Here is a 25581-nt window from a genome sequence, read left to right on the forward strand (position 1 = left end):
ATAAACTCCATGTAGACTTCTCACTCTTGCGTACACCACATATCTAATCAGTTGCTAACTTTTCTCATTTCCACCTCCACATTGCTAGTTTCTGTCTCCTCTTCATCTACATGGCCAACACCCTCATTCACACCTTAATCATCTCCTTCCTGGAGCTACCATCAGGGCCTTCTAATTGGTCTCCATATCACACTTCTCCCTTCTCCAATACATCCTCTATAGAAGTGCCAAATAGATATTTCTGTAGCTCAGGTCTAATCATGTCACTCTTCCGGGCAAGAAACTTCAGTGGCTTTCTATTGTCCGTAGGATAAATTACAAACTCCTCTACTTGCCGTTAAAAAACTTTTTATAGAGCACTGGCCCTGGATTCAGAAGGACCTGAGTTCAAATCCAGACTCACACACTTGACCCTTATTAGCGATATGACCTGGGCAAGTCACTTAACCCCAATTGCCTCACCAAAAAAAACAAACAAAAAATCTTTTTATAACATAAATCATTCCAGACTTTTTCCTATTGGTCTCACTTTCCTCTCCCCCAACATGTGTGCATGTACACACAGACACACATATCCTCTATTTTCCAGCCAAACTGGCCTACTTCCTATTTTGTGTGTATACACAAATATTGCATCCTCTACTTCTTGTCTTTACACAGCTTCTTGCTAAGGCCTAAAATGTCTCACCTTCTCACCTCAACCCTTTGCAATTCTTTGCTCCGTTCAAAGTCTAGTTTAAATGTCATCTACTATAAGAGGGCTTTCCTGAATGTCTCCACACCCCCATCCCCACCCCTGACCCCAGCTGTCATATGTTTTCTATGCATAAATTATGTTTACTTATTTGAATGTGTTGTCTTTTCCCTTGCCCTCTCCTCCAAGTAGAATGCATACTTTAGGCACTCAAAAATGCTTGTTGAATTGAATCAAAATCAGGGATACCAGTTAGGAGACAACAGCCATAGCTCAGGAGTGAGGTAATGAGGTCAGTGGTGATCACTGGATGGATTTAAGAGTCCAATGTTCTGCCTGACACCTTGGAAGTTAGGACTTCTATCTCTGTTTCTGGGAGGGCATGACTGTAAGAGCTCAGCTAGGTAAGAGCCCAACCAGAGCCCAGTAGTAAAACATAGACTCCTCTATTTTGGTATTTTAAACCTGGTAATGAAAAATCCCTTTAATGATGGGAGGGAGCAGAGTCATTTGAGACTCTTCATTCCCGTTTGCTCTACACTCAACCTTGACCTGTTTCTCAGACCTTCCCTTGTCAAATCTGTTTCTCCAGCGTTCTATTTCCCTTTCTGATACTCTCCCCAGTTTGGGAAAAATGACTCAACTCTAAAAGTTCTCGGCCCTATGCTTGTGTCTGGTAATTAGTTCCTCCCTCTCCTGCAGAAAATAACGCAGGTAATTTTTTTTTCCGCTGCCACAGAGGGAAATGGATGTTTAGCATGATATTGGGCAGTGACAAAGCCTGAATCCTGGTATTGGAACCACTTGGTACAACAACAACAACAAAAACATGGAACCAAGGGAAACCAAAGTCACTGAGCTGTGGGCAGCCACTAAGCTCATACTAGAATCATCGTAATTTAACTTGGGATTAGGCTGCTTGTCTTGGCGTTGTCCACATCTTTGCTTCATGTTTCTAGGAGAGCTTCAACAAAGAGTCTGGATTATTATTCCAAAGGAAAGAACAGGAAAACATCTCATGTAAACTCCCCCTTAACCCTGCCCCTAGAGTGTAGTGACCCTGCTGGCACAAGGGCAGAGAAGAGAGAGCCCATTTCAAAACTCCAAGGCAAGATGAATCCCTTCAAAAACCCGTCAGGTGCACCTCTGTGCTGATGCTTTCTTTGAGTTTTCTTGTGGGAGGAAAAGGTGGGTGGCAAAACCCAAGAATTGACTGCAAAGGAGTCAGTACAGGGTAGGGGGAGGCAGGAAAAAAGCAAGAGGTAAGGTTGTTGTAAATCAGCACGTGATAGCCATTGTGGGGCAGGGGGAAATGTGTTGGATCTAAAGTTGGGGGACCTAGGCTTGAGTTTTAACTTTCCCAATTCCTACCTGTAAAACCTTGGACAAGACATGCTGTCCCTCTGGCCTTCTGTCACCTCATCTGTAAAATAAGGGAGTTGGATTAGACCTTTAAGCTCCCTTTCAACTCTAAATCTATGCTCCTAAACTAAGCTCCTTGAAGGCAGGGACACTTCCTTGCTTTTTTTCCTTTCCTTCCTTCCCTTCCTTCCTTCCTTCCTTCCTCCATTTCTTCCTTCCTCTCTTTCTTTCATCTCTTTCTTTCTTTCATCTCTTTCTTCTTCTTTCTTTCATCTCTTTCTTTTTCTTTCTTTCTTTCACCTCTTTCTTTGTTTCTTTTTCTTTCTTTTTTTCTTTCTTTCTTTTTTTCTTTCTTTCTTTCCTTACACGTAGCACTGTGCCTGGCACAAAGGAAATACTAAATGCTTGTTGATTGACTGAGGCAAAAAAACAAAAACCAACTCCATGGCAGCCTGGAATGAGGCCAGTTGTATCAAATGAATGTAAGCTTTTCTCCTACTCTTGCATCATCTACATCAACATGCCATCTTCAGCCCACAGTGACAATGAAGTTTGACCATTGATATTATTTTGACCACTAGAGGGCTCCAATATTGTTCCAGAAAGAGGCAATGACGACTCACTGCTAGGGATAAATTTCGTGTAGCCAAGCACATAGAGTAAGTTTAAGAAACCAAAGACCCCCTTTCTCGTTCGTGTGAAGATCTAGAATGCAAGAAGTCAAGCCCAAGGAACTATTTGTCCTGGAAAGAAAATCAAGACAAGTGCACACAAGGATTTCTCCCCAAAGGGTTCGGCTGAAAATAGGATTGAAAAGAGATCACCAATGAAAAGAAGTCTTTCACATGGGAGGCTAGAAGCAAACACCCTATGCACAACAAAAGCCTGAGTGGAATTCCAATGGACAGCAATTTTCCAGCATGATTCCCTATCCTTCATCAAGTTTGGTCCTGTGTGGAGACCAGTGTGCTCTCAACAATTGTACTCAACACTATCATGTTATCATGGTGTACAGTATTTATTTTTCTTCCAATGTGAAAACAGGCATGGCTGCTTGATTTAATAAAATGCACTGTATATATGATGAGCTGATATCTGATGTAATTTTGTTTTGTCTGTAGAAATCACCTCCCTACAAAATCATTGTATTATGGCCTCAGGCAAACGAATGAACTTGGCAGCAAATGTTCAGAAATTCATGGGGAGCAGAAAAGAGTTGGCTTTTTCAGTAACATGCTACAGCTTTGAACCTAATGAGGACGTTTTTATAGAGCTTGCCCTTAAGTGATTTGATGAGCCTTCAATTTGCCATTTTCAACTTTCAATGGGAACATTTGCTGTAGGCTTGTTTTTTCTTCTTCCCTTCTTCCTCTGAAATAGGACAGGGGAAAAGGTTAACAGTGTTACGAAAGGGAGTGTATCAATAGACGGGTAATTTATTCACTATTTGTTTACTAAACACAGATTGTTGCTAGGATGTGCTATGGTGTCAGTCTATCATTCTCATAACAGTGCAGTGACTGAAACTTCTGAAGCTCCAGAAAGAAGCTACATTTCTTCTTGGAATGAAAATCAGTGAGACTGGTTGCACTGTGGCTTAGTTCATTCACTCTGAGGGATGTGCCTTAGTTAAACCCAAGATATTAACTAATATCATGCAGAATGTCAAAGTAAAACTGCACCAAATTAAATGTTTCTCTTTCCATTATGATTTATTACGCTTTAATTTTTTTTATTCTCTAACATGGTGGGTACTCATTGTATTCATAATAAATGACAGCTGAATGAATGTTGGAATTAACAGCTGACTGAATTTACAAATAATTTTTTAGACAAAAGAGACCCCTCCCCCCCTGCAAAAGGTTCCCTGTATCATTCAATGTGTGAATTGCACACAGTAAGTAGGAATGATAGTTTAACTCGCTAAGCATATGCTGCCATTGTTTAAAGAAATGTTGTGTCATGCAAACAGAATGGAGACAAGGATCTACATTAAAATGATTTTTTTAAATCTTTTCCTTCTCCCCCCCCACCCCCCACCAGCACACCCTCCCTGAGTCTCAGTTTCTTTATCTATAAAATAAGGACATGGGTCTAGATGACCATCATGGTCCATTCCAACTCTACATTTGGGATCCTTTGAAGTTAGTTTAATAAACCACTCTGTGAAATGGGCATAATAATATTTGTACTACCATACAGCATATGAGAAAAGCACTTTGTGAACCTTAAAGTGCTATTGAAATATGAATTATCACTATTATACAATTGAAACTACTCTTTCCTTCAAAAGAAGCTAGACTAGGATCTTATGTAACCCAGGAAGTTTATACTTATATTAGTGCTTTTATACAGCACCTATAGGATACAATCACAAAAGAACAGAAGGAAGGAAAGAAGCATTTGTTAGGTGCATGCTATGGGCCAGAAATTCTGACAAGTGCTTTATAAATATCTTATTTGATCCTCACAACAAATCAGCAGTATTGTTATCCTTATTTTATATCCCTATTTTACTGAGGAGGGAACTGAGGCAAATAAAGGTTAATGACTTGCCCAAGGTCACACAGCTAGTTAGTATCCAAGGCTAGACCCAGCACACTCTCTATTCTCTGTGCCATCTAGCTGAAAATCTAGGAGGAGTAGGGAATCTTTGGCCTCGAGGCCACATGTGGCTCTCAGGGTCCTCAAGTGTGGCCCTTTGACTGAATCCAAACTTCACAGAATAAATCCCCTTAATAAAAGGATATGTTCTGTAAAACTGGGACTCGGTCAAAAGGCTGTACCCTTAGAAGGCCATATGTGACCTTGAGGCCACAGGTTCCCCACTCCTGGAGGCTTTGCCTGGGTTAGTCAGCTTTGATGTTCAGTTTTTCAGTCATGTCTGACTCTTCATGACCCTTTGTGGTGTTTTCTTGGCAAAAATACCGGAGTGGTTTGCCACTTCCTTCTCCAGCTCATTTTACAGATGAGGAAACTGAGGCAAACAGGGTAAAGTGACTTGCCCATAGCTAGTAAGTGTCTGAGGCCAGATTTGAAATCACAGAGATGAGTCTTCCTAACTCCAGGTCGAGTGCTCTAATTCACTGCACCACCTAGCTGCCCTAGTTAGTCATCTACATACTGTTAATTCCAAGGGGAACAAGACTTGACATTCAGACCTTTCGTGGGGATTTTCAGAGAAAACCAAAGCATCCACGTTATCCTTTCATTTATTAATTTTTAACATTAAATGCAGTTAGATCATATATATAAATATATATGTATGTGTGTGTATGTATACACACACATACATATACGTGTACAGAGATATAGATATGGATATGGATAGAGATAGAGATATATAGATATATGGATATGGATAAATATAGATATTAGAAATAGATATGGATATGGATAGAGATAGAGATATATAGATATATGGATATGGATAGATATAGATATGGCTATCAATATAGGTATTAGATATGGACATGGATAGATATGGATATGGATATAGATGTAGATGTAGAGTAAACATGGATCTCCACCAGGGCAGCACTTCTAGAGTCAATGTTTCTCAGAGTTAACTGTCATACATTTCAGGATGATATCCTTAACCCCCAGCAGGAGTTCTGTTTTAATGTGCAAGGATATCCTATAAATATCTGTCCATCTTCCCATGCTGAGAAGATCATGCTATTATAACATGTGATGTCAAGGTATTTGGATCTGACTTCTAAAGCAAGTAAACCAGGGATAGCTCAATGGAAGTAAACCGTGTCCATAATCTGTCTTGGCCTCCCCTGCAATATCTTTTTGTACAAATTGCAGTAATTTTTCAGTGCCCAGAGGATGGGTTTTAGATAATCCCTCTGTTGTTCCCCTCCCTCCTTGTCCGAATTCTTCTAAGTCTGTCTTTTGACTAGTGGTGTCTCTCTTGTAGCCTGGCTCCCATTGTGAAGTTTCCCGTGGAGTGGAATTCTACTCTAAAACAACAAAAGAAAGCATACCCCAGGACAGGGTGCATACAATGAGATTTCCTGCATCGGTCAAGCAAACACACCTTCTCATTGTACCGCTCAGTCACATTAGTGAGTGTTAGCCCTCTTTAGAATATTGTTAATTGCTTCCTTGGTAACCAACCAAAACACAGTGTGGCTGCCATTGTCAGAGTTCCATGGGGAGCCGTGGCTATTTTCTAATCCACTAAACACTGCAGTGAGAATGCAGGCTGAATACCGAACAGTATCATTTGGATGACTGGACTGGTAGAAGGATATGTTTTGAATTCTTTTCATGTCAGAAGAGAAATGTCATGGAATATGTGCTACAGATCTGAATGGAGGACCTGACTTTCCCCTTGGCTCAGCTCTGTGAGGGAGCTCTTGGGTCCTAAATGAATCCTGGTACTCAGGGGTCTGAAGGTAGTAATTCTTCACTCTGATAAGATAGAGGGATACCTAAAGAAGAAAAAGTTTTGCATTTGTTAAAACTCTTTCCCCTCCACTCTGCACACTCTGATTCCATGGACTAAGAAGAGGAGAGAGTAATTAAGAAAGTGTATGCTTTTCATCTTTCTCTAGCTATTGGCCTTACTCCCTTTTTCTTTCCATCTTAGTAGTACATTTGGTCCATAAGCAGGACACACAAATCCTCTTGAGACAAATTTTCCAAGAGAAGCCTCCTCCCACCCCTACCCCAAAAGGGGAAGGATGGAAAACAATCACAGGCAAATGTTTGATTGAGTTCTGGGGTAGTCCAGCCTTCCTCCACGTAAATTGTAATTGGCATTTTCCTCATTCTTCCATGCAGCAAATATTTCTTGCGTGCTGACTCTATAAAAAGCTTCCCTATACTCAAAAATATTCAGTGGCTCCCAAGTGCCTCATGAATTCAAGGCCCTTCACAACCCAGTGCACACCTTACTTACCTTTCTATCCTAATTTTATAGTATTCCTTTCACAAACTCTGCCCATCTGTCATACTGTTAACTATTCTCTGCATTTTGGATCCAGACTACACTCTCCTGTGTTCCTGATTTTGCTCAGGCAACTGTTCTCCAGGTCTGTAATACCGTCCATCCCCATCTCAATCTGTTGAACTAACTATTATTTAGATCTCAACTCAGTTTCTACTTCATCCTAAAAAACTTCCCTAATCACCTCCATTGTTGACAGACTTTGACCCTTAGACCTCACATGGCATATTGTTTCGGAACCCTCTGATCCATTTGTCATATAATGTTATGGATTATAACTATGTGTGTTGACACCATGCTATATCAACCTGGTCCCAAAGTTGAAGGATGGCCCTTGCTACACATACACTACTTTTAAAACTTTATCTTATTTTTAATTTATCGAATAAAACAAGCATTTCCATAACATAGTAGAATAATAAAAAGATGGCTGCACATGAAACTGGGTATCTATTATGTACGACTTGCTATTCTTTTAAAATATATAATAAATTTATCATTTATATTTCTTTTTCTCTTTTTTCCCTTTTTCTTCTTTCCTTCCCCTCCCCCCGCCCTAGAGATGGCTACCATTGGGTACAGATATGTGTGTGTGTGTATGTGTGTGTGTGTAAAATCATACTATACATACTTCTGTTTATCAGTTCTTTCTCTGGATGTGGATAGTGTCTTCCTTCAAAGTCCTTTGTAATTCATTTGGGCATATATAATAGTCAAAATGACTTATTTGCTCAAAGTTATTTTTAAAACAATACTGCTGTTATTGTATACAATGTTCTCTTGGTCCTGCTCATTTCATTCTCCATTATTTTGTGCAGGTCTATCCATGTTTTTCTAAGATAAACAAGCTCATAATTTCTTACAGCATAGTAGTATTCCATCTCGATTATATACCACAGCTTGTTCAGCCATTCTCCAATGGGCCATGTTTCCTGGCACACCTGGACTCCTTTGGCCCATGCATGCCATTGTATCTTCCCCCAGTGCTGAACACAGGGTTCTACACAGGGATTTGTTTACTGACCGGTAGACATTTAATAAGTGCATGATAATTGATCGCTAGTACTTGGGAACAAGGGAAGGCTTAATGGAACAGATGGTGTTCTGAGTTAAAGCTGTACAGCAGAGATTCTTAACCTTTTTGTGGGTCATGGATCACTTTGACAGTGTGGTGAAGCCTATGTACCCTTTCTCAGAATGCTTTTTAAATAATTGAAGAGAATGGCATATTTTATTTAGAGATATGTAAAAATAAAGGTGTCACTTTTTCCCCGCCAAATTCATGGACCCCAAGAAATCGAACTATGGACCTCAGGTTAAGAACTCCTGTTTTAAAGTACGGGGCATTGAAGGTGAGAAGGATGCTCCAGACATAAAAAACAGCGAGGAGAAAGGTACATGGGAGGAAGAACACATAGTGTGTTCAGAGGACAGACTGGCACGGCTTGGCTGGAACAGAGAGTGCTCTCAGCTACTTATAAAATGGTTGCTTAAGGGGACTCTTGCCTTCATGTAGTTGTAGATAAATGGAGCAGTGTCTTCTCCTGAAAAACCAAAACCTGGCTCATTGAATGATTTTTGTCAAACCCTCTAATTTCCATCAGCCTCAGTTTTCCTCATCTTTCAAGCAAAGATCAAGGTGGCCACCTCTCTCTTAGCTTGTGTACCATTAAATATTTAGCCTTGGATAATTGTCAGAAGCATAGGTTCATTAATAGGACTAAGGAACACAGAGGCTCATGCTCATACACTTGGAGCTGACCTTCTTTGCTTAGAAACCAGGTTCAAAAAATCCACTTCCGTGGATGGTTTGCACAGAGTCATTGATATTACTTATTGTCTCCAACTTCCAAATATTTTCTGGTCTAGAGTCAAATTAGTCCTAGTGGGTCAGCCATAAGGACAAAGAGTCCCAGAAACACTACTTGTTGAGTCAATGCCATGGTGTGCCCACTGATTATCAAAAGCATCACTATAAGTCAGAGAGTCACAGAATGCCAGAGCTGGTAGAGACCTTAGATCTCATCTGGCACTGTGGCATATGCAAAGAGCAAGCCATTAACCAACAACATTGTTCTAATCACCCAGTATGTGCCAGGCATTATGTGAGGTACTGGGGATATGGAGACAAACATGAAATAACTCCTGCCCACAAGGAACTTACTTGGCCAAAGAAAATAAAAATTATCTAACTAGGTATATATAAAAGTAAATAAATAAGCATTTTTCAGCACCTAGTGGAGATACAAAGAAAGGCAAAAGCCAGTCCCTAGTCTAAAGGAGTTCAGGATTAAATGGGGAAGACAACACAAACGAGTGTGTACAAATGAGCCATGTACAGGATTTGTTGTTGTTGAGTGGTTTCAGTCATATCTGACTTTTCATGACCCAATTTGGAGATTTGGTGGGAAGATATTGGACTGGTTTGTCATTTTCTTCTCCAGCTCATTTGACAGATGAGGAAAATGAGGCAAACAGTATTAAGGGACCTGCCCAGGGTCACAGCTAGAAAGTATCTGAGGCCAGATTTGAACTCAGGTCTTCCTGACTCCATGCCCAGCACTCTATCCACTGTGTCACCTGGCTGGCCTACATACAGGATAAAGATAAAGAATGATTTAGAGGAAGGCATTACCAGCTTTGGGAGGCCAGGGAGAAAGGAAGTATCAGGAAAGGCCTCATATTGAAGATGGCACTTGAGTTGAAACTTGCACTAAATTGACCATCAGAAGAACTTGGTTCAGAACCTTGCTATACCATTTACTACCTACCCATGCGACTCAGGTCAAGTTCAATCCTCAAAGATTATCAGCTGTGTTTTCCTTGTCTGTAAAACAGCAAAGTTGAATAAAGCAACGACCAATGCTTCGGCCAGTTCTACACCTATAATCTTAGTCCAACTTCTTCATTTTGCCAATGAGAAAACTGAATGTTCTCTAAACTATAAATTGAAGGCTCAGCATCCTGGGTAAATTGCTGCTGTTAAAAAAAATCAACACAAGTGTATGCCTTTACAAATTCACCAGTGATTTTACTTCCCCTTTCATTTGCCTCACCTATAAGAGAACTCAGCATTTATTTTTACTCTATGATTCTATGATTTAAGCTAGGAAAAACTGCAAAGGGAGCAAAATAAATTTAAATTCTAATTCTTACCCCCCCCTGCCCAATTTTTTTTTCCCAATGCTTCCCACCTCCTCAGTCCTCTTACCATCCCCGTGTGTTCCAGGGAAAGTTAGTCAGGATTTGTAACTGTGCAAGAATGTCAGGCAATCAAGAAAATGGTCTCTGGCCAAGGTTCCAAGGCCTTAGAAGAAATTAGGGCCTGACTAATGAGGCCTGGACTATTGGCCTAATAAGAAAGTAAATAGACTCTGTATAGTTGTTCTGCTCCATTTTTGTTTTGTCTCCATGGAGATTTATATTTGTGTTAGCATCATGGAAACAGAGAGGTATAAAGTTACAGGGGATTTTAGGTCCATCTAGGTCCTAATCCCTTATTTTCCAGATGAGGAAACTGAGGCTCAGAAAGGTGAGGTGAATGGCTGAACGTCACTTTCAACAGACATGGAAGAGTTGTCCTTGGAACTCAGGTGACCTGACTCTTAGAACAGACTTCTTCCTCCTACACTACTCCAGTGAAGGATAAACAGGAAAGAAGGCAGAGAGCATGCAAACTCAATTTGTTCCCAGGAGAATTCCAGGAGCATGTTCTGCAAGATTCATAGGGGAGTCTGTGCTCATCTCCCAAATTCTGCTGGCCAGAGACACAACCAACCACACTAGAGAATTGCCAGGCTTTGGCTGCCCAGGGCATGCTTCTATCACCTCATAGTATGGCATAGTGGAGGTAGGGAAAATGAGGAGGGAAATAGTAGGCTCAGATCATACTGCTACAGATATGTTTGGTTTTTTTCTTAGCCTATAGACCTTCGGGCCTAGGAGGAGGTGGCTGTGGGCTAATAGAAAGACAGGGATCCATTGGTAATGAATAAGTCCACTGAAAATTTTGTGTCATACAGAAAATGTTGACACCAAGGAAATGCTACAAGGCAACTTTTGCAAGCTCAGATTAATAGATACACAGGCATTGAGGCAAGGTAAAAAATAACCCTCACAAGACTCCAAATTTCTAATATGTTGCCTAGACTAATTTCCTACTAGTGGGCAATTTCCCTGTTTGCCCCTAGGAGGAATTATAATATGAAGGCTCATTGAATTGGATATTCTGCCATTTGCTTATTTTTATTTCTTTCCTTCCCTCTTTTCTTCCTTCCTCTCTCTCTTCCTTATTTCTTTCTACCCTTCTTCTTTTTCTCCCTTTCTCCCTCTCCTATTGCTGTGATGTACTAAAGACCATTCTCATTTCTCTCAACTCAGATATGACAGCAGTTAAATGGAGCCCCAAAGTGATACCCCTAGACAAGTTATACGATATGAAAGGATTCAGGAAGACCATGAGTACAATCAAATATCTTTTTTCCTTTTTCCTGTGTAAGGAGGGGCTTAGAGCTAAGGCTGGACTGAAAAAAACTAACCCCCATTTTGTTTATTCCAAAGTAATGGGGCCCAGCCCGTTCTAAGACCCAATTAGACTCACTTTCCTCATTCTTTCTTACAAAGCTCCCATTGATAAATGACCTGCTTTTCATTAGCTGAGAAGTTGAGATATTTTGAATAGTTATTTGACTTTGTTTTTTGTTTTTCTTTTTAGAATTCAAAGGTCAGATTTAAAAAATCATCCTAATAAGTTTGGTATGCAAAATAAAGCTTTTAATTTACATATTGCATAGCATTGAAAATTGTATAAGAATTAGCATAGGGAAGAGATAGTTCTTTAATTTATTTTTAAATGTTCATTTTTCCCTGAATTAAATAAGCCCCCCCCCCACAAAAAGAGCAAATAATATTGCCATATATAAAATAAACAAGCAAAAGAGGATTTTAAATGAAATCACAAGTAAAATCACAAAACCATTGTGTATGGCTTGCTTTTTTAAAGTATGTAATACATTTACCATATTGCTTTCAAATCTGTCCTGCTTGTCTGTGTTTCCTTCTGAATTTTTTTTCCATATATTTTTAAAAAAGTTTTAATGACCCTCTTTCCTTCTTTTAATTTTTTGGAAACATTGTCACTAACCCTCTCTCTCCACACCCCTGTCCCCCTGCTCCCATAAGGAAAACACAATCCTTGAAACAAATAAATCTTCACATTTGTCGTATCCAAAAATATATGTCTCATTCTGCACCTTGGGTCTATCTGCCACTCTTCTGCCAAGAGTCCTCTGGTGTGATGGTTGGTCATTGCAATGACCACAGCTCTTAAGTCTTTCAATATTATTTTTCTTTACACTATTGGTGTTTCTATTATATATTGTTCTCCTGATTCTGTTCACTTTGCTCTGTATCAGTTCATATAAGCCTTCAAAGATTTCTCTGAAATCATTCCTTTTGTCATGTCTTATAATGGAATAATATTCTGTTATAGTTATATACCGTAATTTATTCAGCATCCCTCTATTTATGGGTAGCCCTTTTGTTTTCAGTCCTTTGCTACTACAGCTGCTAGAGTTAGAACAGATATTTTAGTACATTTGGATCTTTTTCTTTAATCTCTTTGAGGTATAGGTCTAGTATAAATACAGTTGGATCAAAGGGTATGCACCATTCAGTGATTTGGGGGCATAGATCCAAATTGCTTGCCAGATTGGTTAGATTCATTTAAAGTTCTACCAACAGAATGCCAATATGACTGTCTTCTTGAAGCCTCTCCAACAAATGTCATTTTCCTTTTTTGTTATCTTTGCTGTTCTGATAGGTGTGAAGTGGAAACTCAAAAATGCTTAGATTTGCATTTCTCAGTAATGTCAAGCATTTTTTAACATAGCTACTGATTCTTTGGAGTTCTTCCTTTAAGAATTGCCAGTTTATATCCTTTGACTAGATTATTCTTATAGAATCTGTCATTAAAAATATATCATTCTTATATATTTCAACTGGTTCTTTATATATCTTGGATATCAGACATTGCTGCAAAGATTTTTCCCCCAGTTAGTTGCTTCTCTTCTAATTTTAACCACATCGATTTTATTTATGCAAAACATTTTCAGTTTTAGGTAATCAAAATTGTCCTTTTTATCTCCTATGATGCTTTCTATCTCTTGTCTGTTCATGAACTCTTTCCCATGCACAGTTGTGAAAAGTAAGTTCTCATTTGCTCCTGTAATTTGTTTTAGATGTGATCTTTTATGATAAGGTAATTTATCCATTTGGAACTTATTGTGATACATGGAGGGACAGTTTGGTCTGAACCTAAGTTCTGACAGTTTTCCCATCAGTTCTTGTGGAATAGTGAGTTTTTGCCTCAATAGTCACAATCCCAATTGGAGTTTACAACCACTATGGTACTATGTTTGTTTACCTCTGCATGTTGTGCACCTAGTCTCTTCCACTGATCAAGTTTTTTAAAAAATGTTTTAGCTAGTACCAAATAGTTTTGATGATTACTACTTTGTTTTATAATTTGAAATCTAGTACAACTTGGCCTCCTCCCCAGTTTTTTCTTTGTTTCCCACGAGAATATTGACCTTTAGTTCTTCCAAATGAATTTTATTTTTTCTACAGTAAATCTTTGGTAGTTTGATTAGCAAGACACTGAATAAGTAGATTAATTTAGATAGAATTATTATGTACATTATATTGGCAAAGGCCACCCATGAGCAATTAAGCACCCTCTTAATTAGGTATATTTTATTTCTGCAAGAAGAGTTTTGTAGTTATATTAAACTACAAGTATTTTGTAGTCTTGTGTTTTGATAGGTGGATTAAAGTATTTTATACATTAATTATTTTGACTAATTTCTCTTCTTTCTGCTGTGAGACAGATAAATAGATAGATAGATAAGATAGATGGATAGATAGATAGATGGATAGATGGATATACGCACATTTGTATATATACATATATGTGATATATACACATAGAAACTTTATATATACATGTTTGTGTATATATATGTATATGTAATAGAGCTGCTGATTTATTTTCATGTCATTGATGTGAAGTACTGTCTTTTTTAAAACATGTAATCATATATACAATGAACTCCATCATTCCATTGTTCCTTAACTTGTACTCTCTCAGGTGATCGGAATATTATTTGTATTTCACTTTATTGTTCATATTACTGCTGTCACAATTGACCCAGCTGATCCAAATGTACGGCACAAAAAAAGCTATGGCAAGCCCATGCCTGTCTTGGACAGGACCAAACATAGGCATGTGATTCAGAACCAGTACTGCCACTTGTGCGAAGTCACAGTGTAAGTCACCTGCCACAACATCCCTTCCATTGCCTTCTAGAACAAAAGTCCAGAAAGACAGCATCTTTTTCTCAGGGGCCTTCTGAAAAGACAGCACTCACCCCACTCAAAACCTCCATCAGAAGGAGAGAAGTTTTCAACCTCATAGACTTGATGCCTTGGAAATCTAACATAAGTTTTGCCATACATAACAGCACATTCCAGGGGATGATGTGACAGACTGATAAAGCAAATACTGGGCAAGTAGCAAGATCCAATCAGAACTGGGGATGAGCAGTAGGAGGGGTCAATGCCAGCTGAAAAAAATGCCTAGAGATGTCAGAAGGCTTTATTGTGGGTTCCAGCATTCTTGGGCTCTCCACATTAAATTAAGAGTACTGGTGTGGACAACCGAGGATCTTTCATTCAAGCCAGGAATGGACCTTCTCTCCCCATCCTGTGACAGTGAGAAAAGGCTTTTTATTCAATTTTTTTTTAGCACCACTGTAGACCTTAATACCACCCATTAGCCTTTTATATATACATTAAGGCTCTTGTATGACATTCTTGGGACACCACCTGATACATATTTCCTATGGAGGTAACAGAGTGGAAAGAGTTCCAGGATCAGAATTAGAAGACAGATTCAAATTCCAACTCTTTCATTTGCTACCTGAATGTCCTTGGGTGAGTCACTTAACCTCTCCTGGCCTCAGTTTCCTAATCCGTAAAATGAGAGTTTAGATTAGATGGTCTGTAAGGTCCCTTCTATAATCTGTAAGCCTATATATAGGTTATATGCTGACCAAATATTGCCTATGGGCCAAATTGTGCCACCTCTTTTTGTGAGTCAAATTACACCACCTGTTTCTGTATATAGCCCATGAACTAAAAATGATTTTTACATTTTGAAAATAAAGTTTTATTGGAAATATAAGACTTTTTTTATTAAAAATATAAAAATCATTCTTAGCTCTTACCAGTACAAAAATAGACTGCAGCTTATAGTTTGCCTACCTCTGCCACAGACCTTCCATGTCTGGCAATTAGGTGGTTATAATAGTAGAGCTCTGGACTTGGAGCCAGGTAGTCATGAGTTCAAATCCTGCCTCAGACACTTACTAGCTAGTAACATAATCTCTTTATTTTGGCCTCAGTTTCCTCACCCCTGTAAAATGGGGATAATAACAGCACCTACTTCCCAGGGTTATTATGAGGGTCAACTGACAAAATATGTTTAAAGTCCTAACTAAATGTAAGTAACAATGATGTCACCTATTCCTGTTAATGTATCCTGACTCTTCATACACAACCCTTGTTATGTTTTTAAAAGTCTTGATTAACAATTTCCTTTGCTACCCCTTCCTTCTGAGAGCTAGTAAAGGTTCCAGAAAGAGCACTGGCCTTGGAGTCAGAGGCCTCAGGTGGCCTTGGGCAGGTCAACTTAACTATTGAGTGTGACTCTCTGCCTTTTAGGGCCATATTTGTTATCTTTCTTATGAGGTAGGTAGGTTTTTTGATTCTAATTGGAAGCACCATAAAATCAGGCAGTTCATATCACAAGTTGGTTGAAAGAAAAGTATTGATTTTGGCATGGCAATATTTTGGCTATATTTATAAAGGATTTGAACACCAGGAAAGGGAGTGAACCTGTCAGGTCATTTGGTTTATATTTCTGCTATGAAGTTTTCCATCAGGTGTCTTTTTTAATGGTAATTGGTCTCTGCAAATAAAAGTTAATATCTTTAGGTTTATAAGGTGTACTAGCCTAGCCTTCATCACTGAATGGGCACTGCCTCAGTCAAACTGAGACCTGGGAAAGACCTTAGCTTAAAAAGGCCAAGGTCTCCCACTGCACCCTGGGCCATCTCCAGTCATCCTGACCCAGATGGTTCCAGATAAGAAAGTGAGGCTGGTGACTTTGCATAGCCCTGTCTTGCTTAAATCCAATTCACTTGTAAGTCATGGCATCACCTTCCTGATGTCATGGTCTTCTTCAAATGGACAAAAAACAAACAACAAGGTAGGTAGGGCAAATGTCATCATTTCTGTTTTACAGATGAGGACACTGAGGCCCAGATCACTTAAGGGATTTTTCCAGGGCAGCCACTTAACTAATCTATGACTAGTAAGTGTTTGAACTAAGACTACATGTGATCCACCCTTGAATTGCTAGATAAACATGAACTCATATTCAAATGGGGATAATAATATTGGCACTGCCTTTTTTGGGGTCATTGTGAGGAAAACACAATGGTGTTTTGGTAAAGTGTTGGGTAAGCAATTCTTCCTCTTCTCCAGCAGAAGATTATATCAGGTTCATGTTGCTCTTCTAAGTTGAATGCCCTATTAAGGAAAAGAAAAATGTACCAATCAGGCGTGGCACTACACACCTCTAACCCCTGCTATTGGAGAGGCTGGGGTAATGCTCAAGAATTCTGAGCTGCAGTAGGACTAAAGCCAATTAGATGTCATTACCAAGTCTGGCAACAATATGGTGAGCTCTGGAAGAAGGGAGGCAGGGCAGGCAGTAGGTTACCTGGGGAGTGGTTAAATGGCCTAGGTCAGAGCTTCCATAGTGATCAGCAGTGGAATGAAGCCTTTGAGAGGCCACTGGCCTTTCAGCCTGGGAAACAATGGAAACCCAGTCTAAAACATTTTTTTTAAAAGGGGCCACTAACTTAACTAAGGAAACCTTAAGGGGCAGCTAAGTAGCACAGTGGATAGAGTGCTGGGCCTGAAGTCAGAAAGACTCATCTCCTCAATTCAAATCTGGTCTCAGACACTTACTAACTGTGTGATCCTGGGGAATTCACTTAAGCCTGTTTGCCTCAGTTTCCTCATCTGTAAAATGAGCTGGAGAAGGAAACGACAAACCACTCCAACATCTCTGCCAAGAAAACCCCAAATGGGGTCACAGAAAGTCAGACACAACTGAAGTGACTGAACAGAAACTGATCCTTAGCCAGAAAGTTGCTGGATAGTCTTTTGTGAACTCTTTGGTATGGGAGTGTTTTTTTAATAAAATGGGGCAGGTGGTGGGGGAAGGAAGAAGAGACATTGTTTGGAAACTTTCTTCTTTAGCTGTTGAGTTGATATTTCTTTTTACTAATTATTACAAGGTATGTGTGCAAGAGTTGATCAATCAATAACACCCCATCTCTGTTTTTCCCTTTACCAGGGGGGTGAAAGCCAAGCACTGCAGCGCCTGCAATAAATGCATCGCGGACTTTGACCACCACTGCAAATGGCTCAACAACTGTGTGGGAAGTAGAAACTACTGGTAAGAGATGATGGTCCTGCTGGGTGATGGGTGGGAGTGCCTAGAAGCAGCTAAAGGAATTCCATACAGAAGACAGGATCAGCTCTAAGCTCCGAGGCCCTGCTGGATTCCTGGCTTTTGTTTTTGTAATTTGATTTGCAGTGGAATAGGGCTTGAGTACATACTTTCTAGCTCATTAGTGTCAATTGTCTTTGGATCTGATATTAAAGAAGAAAGTGGATTCAGTTGATTCCGTTTTAGGAAATTTACATAAGGAAAGCTCTCTCCTTAACTTTTGTGTCCTGATGGGTTATGTCTATCATGACTGAAACAAGAACTAGAAATTTTTAGTCCAGTCTTGGATTAATTTACACATTATATCTACTTCCTCTGGAATGTCTGTCTCTAAACCAAAGGTTTTATATGTAGCTTTATACTGTTTCCAGAATGTAGATTTATCTCTAACTCAAACACCTTTAGACTCTTCAGTCAGGAATAGTTAAATCCCTTTGAACAAACATATATTGAATTATTAATTGAATTAGTAATTATTGTAATTGTATGTGATTGAAAAGTAATTATTAATTGAAGCACCTACTGTCTATAGAGTCTAAAATATTAAAGTAACTAGCTTAGAGGGAAATAGTCTTTGAAATGGAAGTGCACACATGCGTAGGACATGGGGTGGGGGGAGGGCAGTGCTGGCTCCTCTAGGCCTTTCCCTGGGGGGAAGGGCCAAAGGGTAATTCGCCCAGCTGTGCTGACAGATTTAGTTTATACTCTGTATCTAGGACTGAAGAATTTAAGAGATTGTAGGAAGAAAGGGAATTATCCAGCAACTGAGACAACTAGCAGTTTTCAGGGTGTGTCTTTGTCTCCACAACACCCAAACAGCTTGATGGGAAACAAAAAATACTCAGTCAAGTGGAAGACTTTGCCTTGATGAGGATGAAGATATGGCAAAGTTTACTAAGTGCCAATGGCTCCTTGCTAGTAAGGAGTCAGTCCGGGATAAACAAGAAGCTTACTAAGCTTTTGAGTTTCTACACAAACAACCAAAAGGATGTCAGAGAAAAAATATGATTTTTGATTCTGCTCATCCTATAGCTGCTATGCCAGGCTTGGTCCTAGAAATGGGGGGGGGGGGGGATGGGCAAGGGAGAAGAAAATCGTCCTTGCTGATCTGTAGATACATCTATTCCAAGTTCCATCTAACTATAATGGCTGACCAAATGTCTCTCAGTGCTCAGAAAAGTACTAGGGACACTTGATTTATTTCATTTTTTCTAATCAATAATCAATAATTTTCTAATCAATATATGTATAGCACATATGCAAAGAGGATACCATTGAATAATGGCATCTCATAGAAGTAAGTGGGGCAAGTAAGTGGATTCATAGTAATGACACCAATTCTTCAATACCTAATGTATCCAGCCTATCCTCAATGTGATTGCCCCCCTCCTTCCAGATTGTAGCCCCTCTTTGCCTGAATTGCACCCCCCCTTTTTTGAGGGGGGAACACAGGACAATTGAGGTTAAGTGACTTGCCCAAGGTCACATAGCTAGTGAGTGTGTCAAGTGTCTAAGGTCAGATTTGAACTCAGGTCCTCCTGACTCCAAGGCCAGTGCTCTACTCACTGCACCACCTAGCTGCCCCATTGCCCCGCTTTTAAAGATACAATGGCCTAAAAATTATTCACTCTATGTCTGACCTGATGACAAGACTTTCCAAACTTAGCTAGAGTGGTGCTGAAACAACAGACATTTCTGGGCCCATAATCAAAATGATTCAGCCTAGGTAGGATTTGCCAGAGTTTGCCTTCCATGGTCATAGCTTTTAAGGACCAAGGATTGCAAAGTGCCAGCATCCAAATTTTAAGAGCTAAAATCTTGGTCAACTTCCTCACACAACTTTCCAAAAAAATTAAGTGACTTGCCTAAGGTCATACAATTAACAATAGAGCCAAGAACAGAACCCAGGGTTTCTGACTTGTGATAGTACTTTCAAAGATATCTTCTAAAGTCCCTGGTTGCTACACGACTTGTTTAGGAAATATCTGATACAATAAATTCATAGTATATATATAGTATATAGTATATATATATATATATATATATATACACATACATACATATATATATACATATATATATATACATATATATATTTAGCGTGTACCTACTATGTTGAAAGCACTTCACTAGTCACTGTTAGGGATGAAAAGATTAAAGACAATCCCATAATCCTTAATCTCAAAGAGCATACCCAGTAGTAAAATGTCTAAGACCATTGGGACTGGACCTGTCCTTTCACTGTTACAGGGAATTTCCAAATGAGAAAACTCTCTCTACCAAGGCAGGCTGATGCCTTTGCTGCAACTTATAGTCTTAGAGTTGCTACTTGTCCACAGTCACAAACCCAATATATGTCAAAGGTGGAATTTGACCCTAGGTTTCCCTGGCTCTGAGGTCAGCTCTTTTTGCCACGTTGCCTCTAAATAACTACAATTCAAAGCAGAATGTGATAAATTCCACAAGCAAAAGCATGAGCACAAGTGCCTGGGGTACAGAAAAGAGAAAGGAGAATGAATGAAGCAATTTTGGTGCTGTAATTATTCCATAATAATATTGCAATCGGTAATAAGCAAAGTGAGTTTGAAATTTTCAAATGAGAAAGGAGACAGTTTCACAGACATTACTGATACTGATACTGAATAACATTTCTCAAAAGAAGCTGATTCAGCAGCATTGTGAATGCTACTAAAAGGACTCTGCTTCTAGAAATCCATAAACCAGAGAATGAAAGAAAGGTGGAGAAGTCCTTGGGGAGAAAGACCATATCTTATCTCCGTATTTGTTCTATCACTTTAATTCATTGTACATTGCAGATGTCAATAAATCTTTGCTGAATGAATGGTAAAGGAACAAGGAAAAGAAATGGTCTATTATTGTAGGGGTTTGCTTGAGGCTGTCCTACTAGATGAAGACTATGGAACAGGCTTTCCCAATATATATCACTGCCCAATATATCATTGCCCTAGAAGCAAGGTCTTTTTCCATGAGGCATTAAGGACACTGATATCTCCTCTAATTCATCTAGAACTGGAGCATCTGACAAATTCTCAATTTGTCTTGTTGAACATTTTATCTCTCAGAAAGTAGAGGGGCAATAAAAGGAATTGTTTAATGTGACCAATAAACGAAAACTGGCTATGGATGCAGAAATACCAACCCTAGGAAAAATCGAACCTGTCACCTTGGATTCTATAATATCAAGGAAAGGAAATGAAGACTCATCATATGTCCAACTAAATTAATTTTTAAAATGAATTACGTATCCACTACATGCAGGATAGTCTGCCACATCCCTTGGAGGATACAAAGACATGGTCCTGAACCTCAAGATGTTTCTTCTCAAGTGACATGGAAAAAGACATGCACACAAATAAAGTACCAAACAGAGAACATAAATACTATACAAATAAAATCATCTAAAGGATTAAAAGAAGGAAATATTATGTCTAGTTAAGTGGTATAAGGGAAGGCTTTATGGAAGATGTAGTTTTGGAGTGGGGCCTTAAAAGATGAGTAGAATTTGAATAAACAAAAATCCAGGAATGGGGCATTCTAGATTCAAGGAACTACCTATGGTAGTTGCAAAGATAAAAAACCACGATGAGTTCCACTTTGGCTAGACTGTCCAGTATGTGGAAGGAAATATTGTGAGACAGAATTGAAAAAAAAAAAAAAAAAGGTTGGAACCTGATTGAAGGTCCTAACTGCCAAAATAAGGACTTGATTTTTTTTCTGGAGGGGAGAGATGATAGGATCAGAACTCCTCATTAAGAAGATTAATCTGGTAGGTGAGTTTAGGATGGATTGGAAAGTGAAATGCTAGAATTGGATGAGGTTAGGAGGCTTTAGCAATAGCTGAGCACTGGACCTTGAGTCAGGAAGACCTGACTTCAAATCTAGCCTCAGGTACTTGCTAGCTTTGTGGCCCTGGGCAAACCACATGACCTCCGTTTGAGTCAATTTACTCATCTGCAAAAACGTAAATAATAATGCTACCTACCTCCCAGGATTCTTGTGAGGCTTAGTTAACATTTGTAAAGTACTTTGGAAAGTTTAAAGTGTTATATAGGTGTCTAAAGAAGTAATGATGATTAGAATCGGGATGGCGATAGTGGGTGTCAAAAGTGAAACTGGATGTGAAAAATATGATGAAGTTTGATGAGGTAGATGTGTGGAGGGCAAAGGGGAGGAAAGGGAAAAAAATAATTTAAGCATGGAACCATCAACATCAATAAGGAAAGTATGAAGTAATATGGGTTAAAAGAAGATTTATTCAGTTTGGGGTGTTTCAAGCTTGAGGCAATAGTACAATGTCCAAGGGAAAATAGCCAGGTGACAGAAATATTGGTCTGTAGCTCAGTAAAGAGATTGAAGATAAAGATAAAGATTTGGGAGTCACTTACATAAAGGTCGTAATTGAAGCAAAGAGAAGATGAAATCACTAAATGAGAGAACATAGAGGGAAAAGAGAAGTGAACCAAGGATGGAACCTTTGGAAACAGCAACATTTAGGGGGATGATGGGGAAAATAAGAAGACAAGAGTGTTGTGATCAGAAAGGTAGAAATCGTGAGAATGCAACATGACAAAAGCCAAGGGAGGGGGAGAAGCATCTTACAATGTTGACTAAATAAAGTCATTATTATTAATATTATTATTATCATTATCTTTATCATTACTATTAGTGACTATTAAATACTGAAGGCAGAGCAAGGTAAATGAAGACTGTGTAAAGGCCATTAGATTTGATGATGCTGTCTTTCACTGACAGACTTCTAGAAGGAGTAGTTGAGCTACCTTCATGTCTTCATCACACACTGTCTCCTCAATTCTTTGCATTTGGCTCTCTGTCCCTAACACATGAATGGAAGATCAAATGGCCTTAGAGTGAAGTATCTTGAAACAGTGGCAGCTTAAGTCAAGCATTTAGCACAGTGCCTGACACATAGTAGGCACTTACTAAATGTTTATTGACTGACAAGGTATTTGCAAGATTTTGTTGTGTTTATAAATAGGAGGAAAAGAGCCAATAGAGTGAGAGCTTGAAGAGACTATTAATAGCTGACATTTCTAGAGCACTTTAAAGTTTGCAAAGCACTATTTATAGACATCATTTGAGGTTTATAGCAATCCTGTAAGGTTCATATTCTCAAATGGATCTGTGAACTCACCCATTCCAAACCCTCCAACTGGATAGATTTTTGTATTTTTTTTGGTTCAGAAGAGTAAATTTGTTGGTGCAGAGAACTCCCTGGTGAGGAAACTCCCTATATCAGAGCAGATTAACAACTATTATGCAACTTACAGTCTTAAAGAGTGGTCTGGGGCACCTAGAAATTAAATGGCTTATCCAAGGTCACACAGTTAATGTCCATGGTATAATTCTAACTTAAATCCTCCTGACCCTGAGCTAGTCTCTATCCCATGCTGCTGCTTGAGGTAGATACCTTACCTTATTTTACCCATTTGAAGACACTGAGGTACAAGAGGGATTTGCCCACTTTCACATGTTTTTGGTGTCAAAGGTGAGGTTCAAATTGAGACCTTCCATTCTTCATTAGGTTAAATTATAACATTTAGAACTAGTAACAAGGGTTATTATTATCTTGGGTCATTGGGTTGTAACCCTCAATCCCATTTACCTCCGGTCCTCACACATGAACTTACCCCCACCCCCCCCCCCGCCCCGACTTTGTCACAAAGCAAAGAGAAGCATATAAATAGTGTTATTCATTCAAGCCTTAGTATGGCTCAGCATTTTATTCTTTCCTTCTCTTTCTTCATCGTTCTTCAGCAATATGTCTTTGTAGCTATTATCATAGCCAAGACAGTTAGGAGCAAATTATGTCCAAACTCATATGAGAGAGGACTTTGATCCCAGCTTTTCTAAAGGTTTCTATAGGACTATGCATTTTGCAACTGACTCATTTTGGTGATAACTTGATTTTATTAATTTTCATCTCAAGTTTCAGATTACACATTATATCCACTACACCATTCTGTCTTTCATGCAGGAGAGGAAAGGGGTAGAATTAAGGGCACTGGTAGAAAGATCAGCCTTGGAAATGAAAGGGGCCACAGATTTAACTGAAAAGATAGGTATAACTAGAGATCCTAAAAGGGAATATAGTTTAAATATAGGAAATACTTTAAAAATGAAGTTCTAACCACACAAGGGCATGTTGTCCCAAAGAAGATTAAAAAAAAAAGGAGAGGGCAAAGTACGCAAAGAAACCAGTATGGTTGCTTAGAATCCTCTTTGGTGAGTTCATGTTTAAAACAGATAATTTATAAAAGTTGGAAGGAGGGATGCATTACTAAGTACAAATGCAAGAGTTTCATTGACCTTTAATAATCATCAAGAAATCAAAAGCCCAGAATGAACCAGGCCCCTAAAAATTCTAAGCAGAAGAGATTCTTGTTGCAATTTTTAAAAATCTATGTTTGAAGGAAGAAGGATAGGGATAGGCTCACAGTTTTGGCAAGAGAGAGTGAAAGCAGCACTACTTAACTTAAATTTTACTACCACCTTCTCCAGCAAAGATAGTGGCATTCAACCTGCATAAGAAAGGAAAATGTAAAAAGATAATTAGAATTCAAGACAGGTGAGAAGATTAAGGAAGACAATCATTTTTAATAAGGTCTATAGGCCCAAATGAATTCTATATTGGGAAGCTAGAGGAACTTGTAGATACGTTCTTAAAGCCATTGGTGATGACCTTGAAGATATCATGAATAATGGAAGAAATAGCCACGTCCTAGAGACAGGAAAATTATTTTATATTTTTTTAATGTGAAAAAGGTTGGGTTCTGGAAATTATTTGCCAGCGTGTTGCCAGTTCCCAGCATGATTTTGAAATGATTTATTAAACTAATGGTTTTTGAGCATTTGGTAAAGTCTATCATAATTTCTAGGAGCCAGCATAGGTTTACTACAACAAGTAATTCCAAATTAATTTCTTTTTTTAATAGTTAGATATGAGGGTAATATACATAAAATGTAATGTGAATTCAACGAAGCATTTGACAGCATCTTCCGTAATATATTTGAGGGTAAGATAGTGAGGTTTGGGTTGGATGATAGCACAATTAGTTATAATCAAAGCTAGTTAAGAAAACATACTCTAAGATTGTGAATTAATGTCAATCTGAAGTGAATGCTCTAATGGAGTGCCACATGGCCCCATCTTTGGTTATATCCCTTTCAATATTTTTATGACTGATCTGAAAGGTCTCATATCTCATATATGTAAATAATTTTGTTAAATATTTAAGAATATGAGTCATTCCCCAATTGATAAATTGTAAAAAGATATGAACAGGTAGTTTTCTGATGAAGATATCAAAACAATTTACAGTCATATGACAAAAATGTTCTAAATCATTGATTAGAGAAAATGCAAATTAAAACAATCTTGAGATATCATTTTACACTTATCAGATTGGCTAAAATCCCAAGATGATTAGGAAAAAAGGAAAAGAACCTATATGTTCTAAAATATTTATAGCAGCTCTCTTTGTGACGGCGAAGAACTATAAATTGCAGGCATGCCCAACTATGGGGGAATGGCTAAACAAGTTGTGGTATATGATTGTGATGGAATACTACTGTGCAATTAGAAATGATGAGCTTAATGGTCTTAGAAAAACATGGATAGACATGCACAAAATAATGAAAGAAGATTGTATGTTGATCAGATTTGCATATGCCAAAATGGGAGGATTAAAGAATTTTATAGATGGCAGAATCATGATTCAAAATGATCTTAAAAGACTGGAAAACTAGGGGGAAAGTAACAAATACAACTTAAGAGATAAATGTAAATTCTCACGTTTAGCTTCAACAGACCACTGTATAATTACAGACTAGATCAAGGACGCTAAATTCAGTTCTGGTAACCATATTTTAAAAAGGACATTA

General features: G+C 38.6%; 1 protein-coding gene across 1 annotated transcript in view; it reads left to right on the plus strand.

The window, feature by feature from the left end:
* Nucleotides 1-25581, plus strand: part of LOC118838424 (palmitoyltransferase ZDHHC11-like) — a 124457-nt gene that overhangs the window by 18417 nt on the left and 80459 nt on the right. The window contains exons 3-4 of the mRNA XM_036745723.1: nt 14164-14342; nt 17503-17604. Coding sequence (XP_036601618.1) covers nt 14164-14342; nt 17503-17604 — 281 coding nt within the window. The remainder of the gene's footprint in view (nt 1-14163; nt 14343-17502; nt 17605-25581) is intronic.

Source organism: Trichosurus vulpecula, chromosome 1, assembly GCF_011100635.1.
Source record: "Trichosurus vulpecula isolate mTriVul1 chromosome 1, mTriVul1.pri, whole genome shotgun sequence".
Taxonomy (NCBI): domain Eukaryota; kingdom Metazoa; phylum Chordata; class Mammalia; order Diprotodontia; family Phalangeridae; genus Trichosurus; species Trichosurus vulpecula.